This window comes from Muntiacus reevesi, chromosome 2, assembly GCF_963930625.1.
Source record: "Muntiacus reevesi chromosome 2, mMunRee1.1, whole genome shotgun sequence".
Lineage (NCBI taxonomy): Eukaryota > Metazoa > Chordata > Mammalia > Artiodactyla > Cervidae > Muntiacus > Muntiacus reevesi.
In genome coordinates, this window is record NC_089250.1 from 250,655,267 (window position 1) to 250,675,348 (window position 20,082).

The 20,082-nt window shown below is 46.8% G+C and overlaps 1 protein-coding gene across 4 annotated transcripts in view; it reads left to right on the forward strand.

Moving 5' to 3' along the window:
• ZFHX3 (zinc finger homeobox 3) overlaps nt 1-20,082 on the forward strand; it is a 244,621-nt gene that overhangs the window by 192,140 nt on the left and 32,399 nt on the right. For all 4 annotated transcript variants that reach the window (XM_065925670.1, XM_065925668.1, XM_065925669.1 and 1 more), the window contains one exon: nt 12,128-12,235. In XM_065925670.1, coding sequence (XP_065781742.1) covers nt 12,128-12,235 — 108 coding nt within the window. The remainder of the gene's footprint in view (nt 1-12,127; nt 12,236-20,082) is intronic.

Below are 20,082 nucleotides of genomic sequence, written 5' to 3' on the forward strand. Positions count from 1 at the left end.
TTCCTAATCATTGGACCATCTAATCTTTAATGTTGCACTGCTTTTTGACTACTTTTCATTCACACCTTTGACTGGTTTTTACTACTTTATACTTAGAGAATGAAGCAGAAATTTTTTTCTTGGTGAGGGTTCCTTTCCTTGCCGGCTTTGCATAGGATCCATAATTCACTTAAAAAAATTATCCACTTCTGAAAGTTTGGGTAGGATTCTAACTTAAGCATTTCCCCTTCTGGTACTTTCTCCAGTTGCAGTGTGCACACAGAAGAACTTAAACCTCCAGAACTGTTTCTTTAAAAGTAATTGTGGGCTGCAGACTTTATCCCAACTGTCCCAGAAACCGTTTGTCATAGAATCGTGCTTTCTGCCCAGATCCTTGTTGACATTCTCATGTCATGGCAGCATTTTCATTCTCTTTGAATTCGTGTTTTAGTTGTTTACAAATGTCCCTGCCATTAAAGAGAATGGTGTGAGTCTAGAATTTAAATTCTTTGTTTGCCTGGATGACCATAACTGTGTGTCTTTGTGCCTTGAGATATATTGCCATACAAACTTGGTGGTGTGTAGCGGAGTGGGTGCCTTCTTTTTAAAGGACACCAGCCTGTTCTTAGGTCTAAGAAACATCCAGTGGGAAGTAAAGCTGAATAGATGCTCACAGGGTCCTAAGGCTGAGACTTAAATTCAGTTAGTACCTCTAGCAGATTCCTGGATGGGTTGCTATAGCTAAAATCACTGTGAGGCAGGTGTGTGTGTGTGGGGGGGGGGGTGTTGTCAAACCCTAGAAAAGGACCATTTCATTGTATAGGATTCAGATTTTTTAAATATGGAGTCTTTGTATTCAGCCATTGGCATACCTTTGGAAGTTTCTCAAAAAGAGGAAGATCCAAGAATTTTCTTTTTCCCTTTGGACACAAAAGAGCTGTACAAGGTGCATGTTAAAAATGCATGATGATGGATTAATCCTGGTGTGGCTGGCTAATACAGTGTTTATGAATTTTGCTTGTATGTTCATGAGTTAGATTTGTCTGTAATTTTTCCCCATAATGCCTTTGTCAAGTTTCGTCATAACGTTATGCTGGCATAATAAAATAGCGAGCTTTAAAAAAAAAATGACCACAATTTAGCATTTCCATCTGCTTTTTCTCCCGTTAATGCAGGAAAGCTCTTGAGCATAAATCTCTGGGTTTTCTCTTCACCTCGACTTCCTGCTTCACTTTGTTTGCAGTTTCCTAGGAAGTGTCAACTAAAACACATTGCTTCTGTCACCCAGTTGTTTCAGACTGAAGCACGTTTGGGGACTTGATGGTTTTGGGGGGCTGCCCCAGTTTTGGACTCTCCACGTGGAGGCGCACCCCTCGAAATCTCGAGTATGACTGTAAATGCTCACAGCAGAGACAGGCTCTTCACCGCTTGCACCAGGCCGTGAGCCTGTGGTAGACACCTGGGGACCCCCATCGTCAAAGGAGGGGTGAAGCTGTCCTGAGCCACCTCCGGCTTCATGTGCGTTTTTAAGGTTGCATTCTGGGACATGCCAGGCCATTACACATGCAGAGACCTTTGCGCAGCTTGGGTCTGGCCAAAAGAGGGCAGGGTGAGCCAGTGTTTTTCTGGGCACAGCATTGTCTGAAGTTGGCCTGATGTCTGTTTCCCAGATTTGGTTTGGAAAGTGTAAGCCTTTGTTTGTGCTTTGTTTTTATGAATCAGCTGGTTTTCCCAGCTGTGCACATAAGTGGCTTGTGATCATGCAAAACGAAGCTCATTGACAACCAGCCCCTCACCCCGCCCTCCACAGACAGGCGTAGACTAATATTTCTGTGTGCACCTGTGCTTCACGGGGCAAAGCTCTTTCCTTAGTAGGCTGGAGCCCCTTTGGACGGTATGGGCTTCATCAGCGTGAAGCCACAAAGGGGCTGGAGACTCAAGTCCTTCATTTGTGTGTCATGTGACTCCAACCCCTGGCGTCATGGTTTCATCTTTTTCAGTCGACTGCTATTTCTTTTGGTGGCCAGAAACAGAATGTTCACCTGTGTTTCGCTTTTTCACATGTCCAGCCCCCAGTATTCCATCTTTTCCTTCAGTGTTGCCAAATTCTGTCTTCCCCGCACTGTAACGCCTCAGGTCTGCATGGTCACCCCCACCCCCTTCCTTCATTCCCGTATAGATTGCGTCCATCAGCAATGGCGTTCCCGTCATGAGAGCGCTCCCACAGGTCCGCTTACACCCATTGGTTCTGATCACCATCATCTAATAGCACTTCTGCACATCCTGCTCATTTCCCACACACCTTCATTTGTATATGGATACGTAAGTACACTTATAGGCCTGCCCTGATTTTTTTTTTAATCTATGTAATTCCAACATTTTTTCATGTAAAAATAAATAAGTTAGGAAACACATCATATATATATGTGTGTGTGTATATATATATATATATTTTACATTAAACATAAGATCTCTCTCTGACAAGCCTAGTCAGTTTTGACTCAGAAGGTGATACCAGCCTTCTTTAATGGAAACTGTTAATTTTTTCTTTTTTTATTTACATGCTTTCTATCACTCATGTGTGTTTATCCATCTTGTCTTCACCCTCCAACCATGGAAGCCTGGCAGTGTTTATTTCAAACAGGGTGTTATTGAAAGACAGATGCTTGTAGGGACTGCTCAGACCTCACACCTGGAATGTTAAAAAGCTTTCAGGCAGATCAGTTGGATTGAAAAACGTCCCTTGCCATGGGGTAGGGGGGGAATGGGTGAGGGGGGAAGCAGTACCCCACTTGACAGCTTCCCTTCCTCAGTCAGTGGTCATGACCCCCCCCCACCCCGCCCCCACTTCTGACTTACATCCACATCCTCAGAGGATGCTTTCAAATCTACAAAATGGTTTATTCCGAAGGCGCTTGGGAGGCCCTTTTTCCTCCATCAAGACCCTCCTCCCCTCCTGCTCACCCCGGCTTTTCTCACCCTTGCCTATCAAAGATTCTGCCCGTAAGACGGGGCTGTTTCCTCTCCGTCGTCCTCTTTCGCAGTAGTTGTCCACTGAGTTAGAATCATTATTTTTCTCCGTGACTTTGTCTTTAATGGAAGGAGGAGAAAACCACCCTTCTTGGTTTCAAGGACCTTTCTATTTTGCTTGCCCCCTTCTTTCCAGAACATTCCAGTTTGGTGCGAGGTTAAACTGTGCAAAATACTGTTTGAAAGAAGGGAGAGAAAGAGAAAAAGGCTTGTCAAAATGCATTTGTTAGATCACGTTTTAAACGAAGTACAATTGAAGGTAGTTTTTGTCCAACGAAAGGAAAAACCCCTGCAAATGCTCTGAGCTCCCAGAGAGCGCGCCTCCTTTGTCGTCGCCCTGACATTGAAGTGTAATTTTTCATGGTTATTTGGACTGGAAAATGGTGGGGGGGGGGGAGGGGAGAGATGGGCTTGCGATTATTTCCCATAAATGACAACACAATCACATCACGCTCCGCTACAAACATGCTCAGGGAGTTTGCCTTTTTTACATTTCGTGTGTGGAAGTCGCAGCAGCAGCCGGGGCTCCGTAGAAACCCAAGGGGATTAATCCCCCTGAACCCGGTGTTCCTCAGAGTAAAGCTCGGAGCCGGGTTTCTGGTTTAGCATGGGTTCCCCAACCAAGTTAGGGCCGGGTTTGGTATTTTCAAACCCGGAACGCACATCTTTCAGTTATTTAAAAAAGAAAAAAAAAAAAATTCTTCCTGGGAACAGCCACCAGGCGAGTCAGCGACACGTTCGTTCTGGCGAGCTTTGTCACCGCGCGCGGCTTTCATCCTTTCTGCGTTTCCGCAGGGGGCAGCCCAGGTGCTTTGGCTGAGAACACAGATAAATGGAGCCGGTTGCAATCCCGGCTCTAGGCGTTTCCTCCCTTTTTCTCCTCTCGTGACCCCCACCCACCCCCTTAATTCCAGCGAGGTTTTGACAAACTGTTCAAATGACCGAATGGCCTGGCCCGGAAGTGGGAAACTGGCAGGACCCTGGCGGGCGACGGTGCTGTGTGCGCAGCCCAGGGCGGGCGTTGCGCTCCAGATGGCCCAGGAGATGCCCCCTTGTATACACGCTCACGATGGACATGAAGCACGCTGGCGTGGGGCTCCCCCAGGCGAGCCTTTGGGGCCTCACCTTCTCCGGCAGGGGCTGTGCATGCAGGCTGTAGCTTCCCAGGCTCTCTCAGGCTGCCCAAGCCCCATTTTTCTTGTTTCTATAAACAGTGGCAAGATCTTCAAATATACAAAAGCATAAATGGTCTCTATTCTCCAATTAGTCATTTTAATAATACCCGGCATTGCCTTCAGTGTTGACTCTTGCAGCCTGGTGCCAAAGCCAGGGGTGGTGGGGTGGAGGCAGGGGCGGGAGAGAGGGGCCTGGCCAAGGGGGCCGCTTGCTTCCTCACCACTGGCATGCCTGGGTTTACTGGGTTTTCCTGCAGAGCCTCCCCTGGGCCCTTGTTGAGGTTGCTGGGCCTCCACCGCCTCACAGGCTCGGTCCAGAGACTCTGGGCCCAGCGGCCCCCAGTATACTTGGTGAATGAACCCAGCAATGAAAAAAATTCTTGTGGAAAAATGATCACTGAAAGGAAAAGAATATGTCACTGGAGGGCGAGAGTGGGTCTGATCTTCTCCATGTCCTCTGTTCCTCTCTTCCTCACATCCTCTCATCTCGCAAAGGACCGGAACTTGTTTTTATAAACGTCATCTTCCAGAGGGCAGTTGCATTTAAAACAGCTAGTTAGCACTTTGGTCACTTTTTTTCTTTTTTAAACTCCTTGGGGTGGGAAGATGCCTGTGGCTGACTGGCGACCCTTCACTCCAGCGGGTGGAAAAGGGTCTTCAGCAAGATGGCCTGGCCAGGAGAGAGCTTAGATGGGGGAAAAAATGGGAAATGCAAAGAACAAGGGTGAACAGGATGGGGAGACACACACCCCCTGTCCCGTGCTGTGTGCTCCCGACTCAGACAGGCCGGGGTGCAGGAGGTCTGAGTGCTTGGCATCCGCCCTGAGAACGTACTTTTCACCAAACACCTTAGTCTCTGTTAGCGCCCTGGAGTTCTCCTGTCTCTGGAGAAAAAATGGCAACATACCCTGAGAAGGTAGGAAAACATTTCAGGTCCCGAATGCATAAAGCAGCACGCCAGTCTTGGAGGCCCCGTCTGCTCCTCTTCCTACCCTCATCCTTCACCCCGGTAACGATTCCCACCTGGACTGTCACAGTCGCTCAGAATGTTTCACTCATCAGCTTTGATTTAGACCATGGACCCTTCGTCTTGTGATTTGACTTCTTCCTCAAGTAATCTCAACCCTGTTAAGATGGAGGAAACAATGGCCAAAGTTTGCCAACAATTAGAAATAATATTCAGACAGATTACCCACAGAGGACCTCCAGGGAGGTGTGCAAGTTCCCTCTTTTGTGTGCTTAGTGAGAACTTGCGGTCACCTCCACCACAATGCTAGGTCTAAGGACTGGGGTGTTAGAAGAACAATTTGCATTTGTGGTAGGCAGAAAACAACCTGATTTAAGGGAAATTTTCTGGGGCTGTGTTATTGTCACTCAGAAGACCTAATTGCTTGAACTGCCTCTCAGGCAGTTTCCAACCATGTCATCAGGGCTGGAAAGACCTCATGGAGTAAAACCACAGCATCACATTTGAAAAAGTGTGCTTGGGGACGTTGTGGAGTAGAATATTGCATCCTGAGGCTGGGAGTCTCTGTGCGTTTGAGGTGTAGCCTAGGGCACATGGAGTGTCACCTACTGTAGGACCTGAGGTCGCTGTTCAATGGGATCACACTTGCCAAAGTGTCAAGAGGGAGAATGGCTCAGTTAGCCACCCACCCCAGTGAGTGCGGCCACAGGCACCTCACCTCTCCCTCCACGGCCTAGAGAGGGTGACGAGCTGGGGGCAACAGAGGCATCTGTCCGTCAGCATTGCAGGTCACATCCTGTTACAAGTTATTCTTGCAGCAGAATTTTAATGCACTGGATATTATTCAAAATAAGCAATCTAGACCTTAGCCATCATCTTTCATATTGTAGGATTTGATTTGACCTCTGTCTGCAAAATAAAGCGTGCATACTTTTCTAGAATATGTCCAGCCGTTAGAGGTTTCCTGTGGAACCACAAGGGGCCGAGAGGGTTGGGTAAGCTGGACTATTTGGCCCTCATTCTCCAGTTGTTCCATTTGGTCCCACAAGAGGACAGGGATCGGCCAAGGTGTCCTGTGGGGTGAGTCTGTAGTTACAGGTACAAGGGGACAAGACACAGTGATGGAATCCCCGAGCCACCCACCATGGAGTCGCCAGGACAAGTGGCCGCCACCCTCCGTGTCCATCCTGCTGGTCAGAGTGTGCCAGGCCTTTCCCGCCTGCTTTGGCGCTTGTCCTTGGTTAATTAGGTTGAAAATGAGGAAAGGAAAAGCTTGAACTCTATCTTCAAAGTAAGCAGATTGGTTATTTTGTTTTTCAAAGAAGAGGTCCAATATACAATTAAAACTTGTTTCTGGTAACCCTCATTCCAGGAAAGATGAGCTTTTAACAAAAGGCTTTTGACAGCTGCAGGCTATTTCATTTTTTTTAATGCCGAATGAAAAATCAATACATTTTTCTGGGTTATACATATTCAGAACAGGCCTGATATTTCCATTATAATGGAAAGTGGGTGTCTGCGCATCTCGCCTGTCAGAGCTGCACCGCCGCGTTTTCCAAGCCACTGCTAAATATTTCAAACCTGATTTGATTGTGGTTCATGACAGCTAATGTTTCTCAGCTCTTGAGCCTGCCGACAGGCAAACGCACTTTAGTTCACCCCCCACCCTCAAACGTAACTCCCCCCAAAGAAAAAGGAAAGAATAATTTCATTCTTCAGTGTATCAGTGTATTCTGTAAGTAATGGGATCGCCTGAGTTCTGGGAACAGCACCCTGGTTCTTAGGAGAATTTCCAAATTCCTATCATCAAGGCCCCATGGCAGGGCTTTGTCAGGTTTGGAGGAAGGTTTGACTTAGTCTTCCCTGATAGCTCAGTTGGTAAAGAATCCTCCTGCAATGTGGGAGACCTGTATTAGATCCCTGTGTTGGGAAGATCCCCTGGAGAAGGGAAAGGCTACCCACTCCTGGAGAATTCCATGGACTCTATAGTTCATAGGGTCGCAAAGAGTCAGACACGACTGAGCAACTTTCACTTTGATTTAGTCCACGTTATCCTGTTAAAGAGTCAGGAACAATTAGGACTGGTCTCAGGTGTTGATGGACTCCCCTTCCTTCAAGCCTGTGATTTGTAAAATACTCCCCTTGGCCCTGGTTATTTGGTGAACGGTGTCCTTTTTCAGCAAAGGGTGTGTCTTGGGTGACACGTTCAGCGCATGGTGGCGGGTGCTGACTTCATGCTGATGCCACCTCTGTTTTTGCTTCAGCCTCGTGCTTCTTCCACCAACCAGTTTCCAAGTGGTTCATGAAATCACTGCAAATCCACATGGGGTTGCTAGTTGGCACATGCACTTCCTTCAGAAGCAGATGTTACCACACATTGGGAAATCGTACAGTCATCCTCACCAACGTGATGAGTGTAAGGTGTGTTGAGAGAACAGTGTGCATGTGTGGCAAGAAAGCCACCTTAATTGAAGGGATGTTTTCTGGTATCATCACCGCCCCCCCACCAAAATCTATGCTGCCCTTGGAACCCTTCCCTTTTAGAATGTATTATCTGCTGAAATGGGGCTTCCTTGGTGGCTCAGCGCTAAAGAATCTGCCTGTAATGCAGGCAACCAGGGTTCAATCCCTGTGTTGGAAAGATCCCTTGGAGAAGGAAATGGCAACCCACTTCAGTGTTCTTGCCTGAAGAATCCCATGGACAGAGGAGCCTGGCAGGCTGCAGTCCATGGGGTCGCAAAGAGCTGGACATGACTGAGTGACTAAACAACATTTGCTGAAACCCTCATACCTGAGGGCTCTGCCCTTAACCAGAAGACATGAGTGAGTGCTTTCTGGGAGAAACAGTTGTACAAAGAGGTAGTGATGGAAATAGGTTTTTGAAAGGCCTTCCCAGTGTTTTATGTGGAAACTGAAGACGGAAGGGACAATTCATTGGAGATTTGCTTCTGTTTCCCTGAACCTTTTAACATGAAAATGTACCCGAATAGGAGGGGTGCTCTGGTCTGAGGGCTGTGGTGGAGTGTATCCATGAGGGTGGGCGTCTGCAAGGGGTTTGGAGGCACGGCCTTTGGAGTCTTGTGAGCAACAGACCATCTCATCTGTCTGAGAACGTGCGGGGCCTGCTGCTATGGCTGGAACAGGCCAGGCATGGGGGGCAGAGATGACCTCCTCACCCAGGCCCTGGCTGTGCCCCTGAGAAAGCATTCCTGGTGTGTTCCGGTTGGGTTCTGAAATAGCGTTCAACTCTTTGGGGAGAAGATGGTTTTGATTTGTCTTTTTTTTTTTTTTGGCCTTAAAAATGGCACAGTGGCTGTGGTGTTTCTTGGGGAAGAAAAGTAACTTTGTCTTCTGAGAGAAAGACAGGATTTTCCAGATAAAACTGGATCTTCATCCGTCAGGTCTTTGCTTGTTCCCACCATCTGTCAGAAGCTGACATTACTGGCGGTGGCGGGGGGTGGGGGGGGTGGAACGGATAACTTCTGTAATGACCCCGGCCAGTTGCCACTGACTTAACTGTGGACGAGAAATATGTTTGTGAACACCTCTCCTCTGCTCTGTGCTCTATGAGCACTTGAGTATCAAACACACATTCCTAAAGGGAGCGTGGCTACCTGGCCAGCCCAGGGACTCAGAGCTGGACGCCATCCTGCCCCTGGCTCCCACGTGCTCCCAGCGCACGGAGCCCCAGGCCCTGCCCGTGGGCGCCCAAGGCCCGGTCTTAGGGACGATGCTGGAGACTTCGGGGACCAACAGAACAGACCTTGTCTGCACAGCACTGTGGGCCGAGCTGTCCAGACGAATTCATAGTTTACATCTCTGTTTTTTAATCATACCTCTACCTTTATTGGTATTCAGAGCTCACAGTTTTCTGGTTACTGTCAGCCTGGGCTTTCATCCATTTTAAAGAGCTATTTTTCCTCTTGCTGTTGATGATGATGGTATAAAGACAGATGGTGTAACTGCTTATGAATGTCCTATTTTATTTCCCCAGGACCAGACAGTTCACTTGAAGACATATATTATTTCCACATGCTCAGGTTCGGCAGCCCAGACAGTGTCTGCCTCCTGCAGCTTGCTGCCCTTCCAGGGCTCGCCTTGCAGAGGGCGACACCTGTAGGTCACACGCGGAACTACAGGGAGGCGCCTACCGGGCTGAATGGGGCCTGGTTTTCTTAGCTGGGGGTGAGGACGCTGATCTGCCCATAAAGGAAGCTGGCTTGTCCCGGAGTTTCTTAATCATTTCTTCTACAAAGCATACAACAGATTTTGGGTGTTTAACATGCCAGAAATTATAATATTAAATCTAAATACTCAGAAGAGGAAAGTGAAAGTGAAGTCACTGAGTCGTGTCTGACTCTGCGATCCCATGGACTGCCAGGGGGAGTCTGTGGACTGTCTGTGGAATTTTCCAGGCAGGAATACTGGAGTGGGTTGCCCTTTCCTTCTCCAGGGGATCTTCCTGACCCAGGGATCGAACACAAGTCTCCTGCATTACAGGCAGCCTCTTTACCATCTGAGCCACTAAGGAATCCCTTTCAAGAGAAGAGGACTTGATTTTTAACTCTTTAAGAAGAAAAAGATGCAGAAGAAATTCCTGAGTCAACCTTGGTCCTTCACCCTCTCACTGGAGCTTGGTCACTGTTGCTTTTCCACGCTTAGCAGGGCAGGGAGGGAAGAAAGCAGAGACCCAAGCAGGCTCATAGAACAAGGGCCTGGGAACAGTCACAAAGCGCCATGTGGTTTCCTTGCTTGTTGCATGAATGACGTGCTTATTCTTCAGTCTGTCTCTGGATGGATTTATTTGAAAAGGTTCAAAGAACTGGGGTCAGTGCCAGAGTGACCGTAAGTTCTTAACTCTCTGCTTGGATGGCTCAGCCCACATAGTACACAGGAGAGAGGTGCTGGCCTTGGAGCTGACCTCCCAGGGGCTAAATTCCTTCCCACCTCTGCAGAGCAGCACCTTCCAATACTGCTCATCACATCGGGGTGTGTAGGTGTCAGACTCGCTGCACCTGGGGTGGTGTGTGTGTCCTAGAGAGGAGGGGCCATCTCTTTGCATAATCGCATTTGGTGAATGTATGGGTACTTGCAGGTATTTTGTATCACAGGATGTTTTTGGGCAAATGAGTATATTTTAAGAGACCTAGTAGCCAATTTGGGTAGATCCAACTTAATTCTGATCGACTGAATGCTGGTATCACCTTTCAGAGATGGATTTTATAATTATAGTGCTGAACAATTTAATCAAAAGCCCAAAATATGCATTGACTATTTGGCCTGAATTAAGAGGGCACCTATAGCATACTGTGTAACTTGTTTATTATTGCTCAGCTAACACTGTATTTTTTCCCTCCACTAAAGGCTGTAGCGTGTTAATATGGTGCTGTATATCTGACTGACTTCAAACCATGGTTGCATGCTTTGTCTTTGTTTGAACTAGGGGTGGGCGTGGGAAGACTTGATGTTAACTTGGCTGTGCAGTGAGACAGAAAGGCGACATAGAAATTATTTGCGGAAGCCTCTTAGCTGAAGAGGAAAACAAGCAGTATCTCCTCTCGTGCGTGTTCCCCGTGACTGACTCCTACGTGCCCTCTCGGCGGTAATGAAGAAATGTTCCCCGGCCTCTAGTTCCATCTTCCACCTCTTGGTCTTTCGTTGTCTTTTTGGGAAGAGTTAGGAAAATCTGGCTCTAAATAGATACTTTCTTCCTCAAGTGTTTGATAAATCCTCTGAGGTCAGTTTACTTTGAACTCTTTTTACTCTCTTTTATAAAATGAAATTCAGACACTATTTTCCGGAGGGTCATTAGTGTCACACCTTGAAATGTTGAAAAGTGGATTTGGGGCTAGAGAGACTTAGGGTGATGTCAGAATAACCCCAGGTCCGTAGGCCAACACCCTTAGTCCCATGGATCTCGGCTAGCAATGGCCTTGGGTGACAGACGTGGGCTTCAGTGTCTCCACACCCAGGAAGGTGTGCTCTTCAAAGTCTATAATGATTTCATCATCAACCTACTTTGGTTTGCTCGCCTTACTTATGCATTTAGCCTGTTCATATTGAGTGTTTTAAATAATGGTCCATAGGGCCAGGAGAACAAATGAGAGATGCCCCACTTCCTTTCCCTCAGCATCTAGAGTGTTTTACCCTCTTTGTCCCCACTTCAGCAAGCAAGTGGCATTTTACTTGGTGATTAGCCTCATGTTGGAAATGACCATTCTTTTTCCTTCACTAAAGTAGTGTGTGTTGAGCTGGAGAGAATTCCTTGGTTTGTTTTAAGCCAGTGGCGGGTAGAGAATGGAATGACTTCAAATGGGGAGTGGATGATTTGGATAAGGAATTGTTTCCCTTTCTCTACAGATCTAGCTTCTCGCCAGTGATGCCTGGTGAACCCATAGATGTTTGTTTCCTGGACCTCTTCACACTGATGAAATTATATCACTGATATTCTGTGACTCTTCAGAATATGAATGACTGTTTTAAAAAAAAACAACCCACCGCAATCTGGCAGGTGCTCAGGCACCGCGAAGCCTTATTGCGAGGTCTAGTTCAATGCCAGTTCTCAATGTGGTCAGAGCTAGGCAAGAAGTAAGCCTGTGGCACTTTTTGCATCTGCAAGTGTTAAAGACTTGCATGTGATTTCAGAACTCAGTTGGAGTTATTTCCTCAACAGGATTGGCTTTTCAATAAGAAAAGCTCAAACGAGGTATTTGGAATCCATCTCAGAATACCGAGTGTCTGCACGTCTAGACCAAGTTGCAGTCTCCTGCCAGTGAGCGGGAAGGAAAGCTCCCACCAGCACCCCAGACCGTGCACATCCTTAGTGCGGTCGGCCTCTCAGGGGTCACTGTGTGGCTGGGGGACAGTCGTTGGCTGCCTGTGTTTCATGGTGGGTACTTCTTTGGAGTAGGAGCCAAGAGTCCTCCATCTTCTGTCTACTTTTAGTCCCTGACATTTTCATTTTCTTCTCTTGTAGAAGAAGCCATTGAAGATGTTGAAGGGCCCAGTGACGCAGCTGCTGATCCCGAGGAGCTCGCTAAAGACCAGGAGAGTGGAGGCGAGAAGGACCAGAACAAGTGGACAGGTAGTGTGTGTGTCTGCTCTCCAGCTCGCATGTTTCTCTCCTGGAGGAGGGAGGCAAACAGGCCAGGGGGCAGGCGCAGCCTCGGTCCACTCGGAACGGCTCGGCTGGTTTTCTGCGGGTGGGAGACAGATTACATTCTTGCTTTGTTGCAGTGGTCACCTTCCTTCTCCTATTACTTTACATTAAGCAATTTTAAAAGTTGCTTCAGTCGGCCACAAAGCCAGCTTACTGATCAAGCAGGCATTCAGGTGTCTGGCGCTGTCCTGGGGGCTGCTGTGTTTTGGGGTCACATTTCCTTAGCACCTCCTCCCTGTTGTTGTTTTTGCCCTTGGTGTGATTCTTCCTCCACGGAAGGTCTGGGGCCCTGTCCCACTGCTCGCGAACCCAGTGAAAGGACTTGCCACGTGGAACTTGATCAGGGTCACCCCCAAGTCTCTAAGGAGTCAGCACTGTGGAGGGTGAGCTTCATCCTGCATTTGGGGTCCCAGGCAGCCTCTTTGTATCTCTGGTGTCCTGCCTTGGCCCAAAGGGGAGGCAGATGGAGCGGTGAGGCAGGGGGACGTCTAAGCAAAAGCAGAGGAAATGGAAGAAGTTAGGAAAGGAAGTGCTATTTCTGGAAAAGGTGGTGTTGAGAAAAGTGGGGAGTGGCCTTCTCTCAGGATGATAGGGTTTCTGTATCAAGGGAGAGACTTGGGGAGACTTAGAGGAAAATCTTGGTTCTTTTTTGAGGAGGAGCAGATGGTTTCTGAGAAGACTTATCAGGCCAGAGACATCTCCGAAACACCACCATAATTAGAGGAAGTGATATGACAAGCCACAGAAATCATTGTCTTTGGTCAACCTGGTTCTTACTGCCTTCCATTATTAATATTGTTATACTTCGATTTTTTTTTTCTTTTGAGAAAATATTTGCCTTCTGGAGTTCGTATTGGTTGGGCCTTTGTTACTTTTCCAGGCATGACTGTTCTTAAATCACGTTCAGCGTTGGCCTTTACTATTTAAACAAGATACAGAATCTTGGAGGGAGGCCAGGAGAGAGCAATGAAAATGACTGAAAGCTGAGCAATACTGCCTAAGAAGAAGCTGAAGGAATCAGGACTGTTCAGCCTAGAAAAGAGAAATTTGAGTGTGACAGCGTCTAGGTGTTGAGAGGGATGTGTCACTGTCCTATTTTCCTGGGCGGGCTTTCCCTTCCATGCTGCACATCATCCCCCTTTGCACTGGGCGCTGTGGTATCCAGAGGCCTGTGCTCGAGCTAAAGCCGAGGGCCAGGGCGAGCCCCCTAGGATGAGCTGGAAGGTAGGCCCAGGGACAAAGGGATGGGCATCCACACTCGAAGGCCCTGCGCATGCGGGGGAGGGTTGTCCTGTGTGCCTCCCAGGGATCAGGATCCCAGACTGTGAGGTCTACACAGACTTGGCCGACAGCAGCATAGAACACACATCTGCCTGGAGGAAGTGAGTTGAGTTAGGGGGGTTTAGCAGACACAGTCTGAAGTCTGAGTTACTGTCCAGGCCAGTCCATCCTTTGTTTTCACGATCTGGGTGCCTGGTTTCCAGTCCTGCCCCTGGGATGCTCTGACTCAGTGACCTTGCTCCACGCACCTTTCTGTGCCTCAGTTTTCTCCTGTGAGGTGGGCATTAAAAAAAAACCCTATTTCCATAGCATTGCTCTGAGGGTTACTTGAATCTGGGAAGTTTGGAACAGTGCCTGGCATGAGGGGTTTTTTTGGTTTCATTTGTAGTTTAGTTAAATAAGATGAGGACACCCAGTGGCACTTTCTCTTCGGATCCTCCCATTTGAATGTAGAACTGTTGCCAGGCAGTTGTTTTGAGAAGCTGGGGGAAGTAACATAGGATTTAGTGGGCTTGTGCAAATGGCAGGTGGTGCATGCTTCCTGCATTCTGTGAGCAAAGGACCCTGAGAGAACAACAGAACCATTTGCAAAGCGCCTACTGTGTGCCAGGCAGGCACTTGGTATGTGCTTCTCTCATCTTAGACAAGGTTAGGGTAAACTTTGTTGAGCGTAGTTCCATTAAATCATTCAAAATGATTGATGGGAGGAGGAGACAGAGATGAAATGGTTGGATGGCATCAGCGACTCAATGGACATGAGTTTGCGCAAACTCCAGATGGTGAAGGATGGGGAAGCCTGGCATACTGCAGTTCATGGGGTCGCAAAGAGTCAGACATGACCTAGCGACTGAACAACAAACAACATAGTGTTTGTAATTCAATAGGAATATGTCTTCACAGTACTGGTGGACAGTGCCGGGCAGTCATGAGACTATATGAAGACTTGAAATAAGCACTGAAAAGTGCCAATGTCTTTAATAAGACTCTACTTTCTCATTCAGTCATTCAAGCAACAGGCCATACTTAATCTTTATCTCTAAGACAGAGAGAGAATGAATAACTCAGAGATGCATGTTGCCAGTTGCACAGAAGCAAAGAAAGAAGGGAAAATTCTTCCATGACTCCTGCAAACAATTCTTTCTTGACCTGAAGCATAATACTGTCTCTGTTGTTTGCGTGTGTGATGACAGGCATTATTAAGGTGCTTTGGGCCAATTTGATCTTGGAATCAATACAGGTACCAGCAGCCTCTCCTGAGCTTTCTTTGGGATCCTTAGTATTTTATAAAAAAAAGTCTGTTCCATTTACTCCCTAAATTGAGCTGTTCCTCTCTGATTAAATGTGATGGGGAGTGTTTCCTCCCAGCAAATAAATAAGTAGTGATTTCACAATTTGTCCTGTTGATTAGTGGCTGCTCAGGATGCAGATTAGTCATATTTGAAATGGGCCTGGATAATTGGCATTTTCTCAGCTATTGATTATGTAATTCAAGGGTTTGTGCAGGAACGGATAATCTTTACTAAAATTTGTTATTTTACTTTGGGATGGGACTCCTGATTTCCTTTTTGATGTCTGTTGCGCCTCTTTCCTTGAGGAATCAGGTCTTTTACCTTGAGCGGCAACAAGACAAGCAGGAGAGTGACTTGAATCACGGGAGCATCAATCCCATAGTCAGTGGTTGGGTCCCTGCCATGTGCCGGGCGCTGAGCAGAGTCCCACAGATCACGGTTTCCTTGAGATTATGAGCCTTGCCTTCAGGGAGTGTAACACTCCACAGGAATGCCCAGTCATCAAACAGTGTTACTATAGATCAGTGCTGTGGCGTGGAACTTCCTGTGTCGAGAAGGATGCTCTGCATCTGCACTGTACAATGCAGCAGCCACTGGCCACCTATGGCTGTTGAGTATTTGACACGTAGCTAGTACCCCAGAGGAGCTAGCTCAACTTTACGTTTTATTTCATTTCAATGAACTTAAGTTTCAACAGCCTGTGGCTAGCAGCTAGCATATCAGCCATACAGATATGGAGGAGCAAAACTAACCCTGGAAGACTGTGTCTCAGTTCTCCCGCTACTTTCCAGCTACTCCTCAGGCTACATTAGGCTGTGACTGTGAGGCAGGCACTGGTCTCAGCTCATGCCCAGCCAGTGAATGGCTCGCAGGTACCCATCTCTGCCGCCCTTGGGTTGGCCCCTGGAGGCAGGGGGCCATGCTCAGGCCAGAGGTAGGTGCAGCTTCATCTGCTGATACTAACTTGCCATTGTTTTCTGTGTGTCCTGCTTTGCGAGGAAGAGTTAGGCAGCACTGCCTTATATACATTATTTCATTTGATTCTCACCCCCTACTCTGTGAAATACAATAGATTCTGGAAGGACCCACTCCCTTGTTCCCCCTTTCACCATTTTCCAGATAAGTAAGTGGAGTTCCAGAGAGCTCTAGCAAGTTGCCAGAAGGCATACAGATGGGTTTGGGTTTGCATAGGGGCTCTTCCATACATTGTGATTTGAGTGCTAAGTTTGCTGTACTCCTCTCCAAGAATGCTTTTTCAGTCTAACCATTTGATCCAGTTTTTACCCCCATTCTGAGTGTAGAGAGTAACACTCACTCTTCTAAAGTGGTGCAATGGAAAACAGTAACATGACCACCACCTGTACGTTCAGCTTGAGTGGGGCCGTCAGCCATGAATGTGCCTCATAGGAAGACAGCATGATGCTCAGTTTGAAAGCAGGTTGGTGAAATGGAAAGACCTCTATAGGTTTGGAGTCAGGAAGCCCACCAGTTAGTGAATGACCTTGGCCTCTGGGAGGCTTGGATGCCTCCCCTTGAAAACACAGACAAGTGACACCCATCAGCCGCAACCTGGGTTCCATGATGGGCTGTGGTGGCACATAGACGAGCCCTTGGTAGACACTTGAGAGTCACATCTACTCAAGGCAAGTGTGAAGTGCTCCTCTGGGTCCCTGGAGCGTGCAGGAAGGGTCTTTGAAGCAGAGCCTAATGCACAGCCATTTCCACCATCCAACTCTGTGGTTTTCTCTTTTAAAACGTGAAAGTGATCGCTTGTTCTCTTTCAGCAGTGTGGATTTGAAAGTGCGTGCTGTAGACTGAAGAGCCCCCAGTGTCAGCAACTGAACAATAATTAATGCAGTGATTATCCAATCAATCATTAATTGCTATAAATTAAGTGATATACAATTAATGTGATGCTTTATCACCAATAATTAGGAGAAAAAATTGAACTCTTGGCAAAGAATCATGGCAGGATGGTTATTTAAATCTTATAGCCGCCATGGTTTCCAGGCTTGGAGTACTAGGCCGGGTCTAGTTAAGCTAATCTGAGACAGGATGACTGAGCGTATTAGTGCTTTAAACAAACAAACAAACAAAAGATGGGGCGATAATCCAACTTAAAATGACAACATGGTAACTTCAGAAATCCCTTACTGAAGTTCATGTTTGCATTTTTGTAATATTTGGAGTTAGAATTGTAGTTAGAGCTTTGCTCTTCAAGGGGAATGGCCTGAAGGGATTTTATTTTATTAATTTTTTTCAATCCATGATGCTCACCTAACACACAGCAATTAGTGCAGCGGAGCATCCCTGATTTGAATCTATGGAAGATTGCTATTAAAGGGGGGTATTAATGGGCTGGCAAGGTCTGGACGACTGTTTGGGAAAAGTGTGTTTATGGAATATGCTGCTGGCAGGCATGATTTCAATCGGATTTGACATGTTTAACATAAATGTATAGTGTACGGCTCTTGCTGCGTATGAATAATTCCTGCAGACCCACTGCCTTTCTAATTACTGAGGTTGAAAAAAAGCAGGTCAGGCACATCCTGGTGGAAATCTATTACCAGCCCTCCCCCTCTTCTCACTGTTGTTTACAGCTTTGTATAAATAGGAATGCCATTGTACGGGGAACTGAGTGCCTGAAATGTAATCTGTGGCAGAGAAAGGAAAGAGGCTGAAACAATACTTTAAAAAAAAAATTGAGTTCATAAAGACAAAAGGAGGTATGTGCTGAGAGGAATCCTCTGTGCTACAAGGAGCAGAAGCCTGGGGCTCACCGCCTTGGTTCTGCCACTGTTTAGTTATGTGACCTCTCGTCTCTAGAGCTCCGTTTCACAGTTTGTAAAGCAGGCGGTTTGGACTCGGTGGGTTCTTGCATTTCTGGGACTTCTTAAAACTGTGCATGGAGGAGGGACAGTTATACAGTGGTGTAGAATCTTGGAGAATCTTCATTCCTAAGGTCTGAATGCTCATGACTTGCGAGGATGTTCCTGGTTTCCAGCTAGTGGAGAAAGCATGGATTAGGAGTGGATTAAGAGTTCACATGGCCCCTTAGTCTTTTCCTGTGGTCGGCCTTTCTTGGTAGGACAGCCCGCGGGGTCGCAGAGTCGGACGTGACTCTGTGACTGAACGACAGACACAGAACACCCTTGCTCTCGCCTGGCCCCTGTCACTGGGCACATCACCCAGACTGTTAGAGCCGGTGATGACGATACCCCTGAGGAATCTTTGGAGACTCGTGTTACCTCTGAGTGAATCCCCATGTCCCAGCCCTGTTGCGGGCTGGAAACCAGGCCCTTCACCGCCCCTACGAAAATCATTGTGGTCTGATTCTGTGTCCTTTCAGAATCTGGTTCTATCTCTCTACCAGATCCTAAAATAAATTGTCTTTGCAGTAGGGTACATGAGAGGGAATGCTGGGAGCTTGGTTTGCATGGCCCCGTTGTGGTTCCCATCCTTGCTGACGGAATCCATTTTTGGTTTTCCATTTCCACACGCAGATGGGAATTGTGTGGCTAAGTCAGCTTTTCCCTTCCCCCATCTTTTTTTTTTTCCAGGCCACTTTCAGTATAACTTGAAGGCTTAAGTCACTGCAGGCAGATTTCTGTCTCACAGTTGAAAACAAACCATTTGAACTATTTTTATGTTGAGAAGCAAAAATAGATACAGGGTATGGTGTATATCTGGACTTGCCTGAATTCCAGTAATTCAAAGGTCTCAGCTTTGAGAATTTATATTTAAGTCATAAGAGAGAGATACCACATCAATTGAGCAAATACTCTTTGTGCAGATGTGGGATATGCAAAAAAAAAAAAAAAAAAGTTGGAACTCACTTTCTAGAAAGGACATCATATGCAAGCATATAACTATGGTAATGGTGTGATGAGAATTATCATCAAGGTATAGTTAGAAGGCAGTGACCCTGGAGATGGAGTAGATTGTTTTCATGGCTGTAGAAGATAACTTATAGGTTTGCCTATTATTCCTGCAGCTTGGCCATGTTAATCTTCCTACTTTGTTTCAGTGTTAGGTTTTGTCCTGATGGGAGAAGCACCTGTTATTAGAATCATGACCATGTTCTAAAAAAAAAAACAAACAAACACTGTAGTGCCTTTCTCATGGGATGTCAGAGCACTTTCATTAGGTTCTCACATTCTTCCCCGGGTGCAACATTATCTTTACTTATCAGTCTAGAGAACCAAAACTCATCAGTGAGGAAGTCCTGGCTGTCAGATTTGTGATCAAACAGTGATTTGCCTTCTGGGTCAGGGTATATTCCCTGGATTATAAAGCTGAAGAACCACGTGACATAGGAGTGTTCTCTCAACTGTGTGAAGATTGGAGAAGACTTGAAGACCCTGTTTCATCCTGTTTCTCTAGTTTTCGAGCAGAATTGTCAGCTCTTTATGGTTAGGGGCACATGGCACTCATTCATATTTTTGTGTTTTGTTTTTTAGAGACATTTCTTAGTGCTGCTTTAGGTTTACAACAAAACTGAGAGGTACAGAGATTTCTGATATACCCTCTGCCCCATCCCCAAGCATAGCTTCCCCCATTATCAACATCACTCACCAGGATGGCACTTTTTTAACCAATGAAAAACCTACACTGATCTATCCTAATAATCCAAAATTCACAGCTTACCTTATGATTTACTCTTGACATACATTCTGTGGGTTTGGACATATGGCTATCACTGTAATATCATACAGAGTGTTTTTATTGCCCTAAAAATCTTCTGTGCTCTACCTGTTCACATGTCCCCAACCCCACACATGCATTTTTGTAATCTCCTAGCAAGTGCTTAATACCGTCTGAATATTTCATTAACAATCAGCTGGTGAAATAGCATAACCATAAACACTTTTCAAGTGCAAGTTATTCTGTTCTGTGCCTTTTAGATATTAAGCCCACGGAGTCTGCCGTGTCGATTTACGGAAAAGGTGGATGTAGGATGCCTGTGCTTGTCCTTAAAGCCAGGCCGCTCCCCTCACCCTGTGGTTCTGTGGCTGCACATGCACCTGTATTATTTCCGAGAGATGCTTCTAAAGATGAAACTCATCGTAACAAGTGTTTGTACTCTCACCATGTGCTTGCTCTGGTGGGCTTCATGTGCCTCATCTCTCCTCCTGGCCTCCCAGCAGCCCTGTGAGTGGGCACTGTCCTCCCACCATCAGACGTGGAAGCTGCAAGTCCACT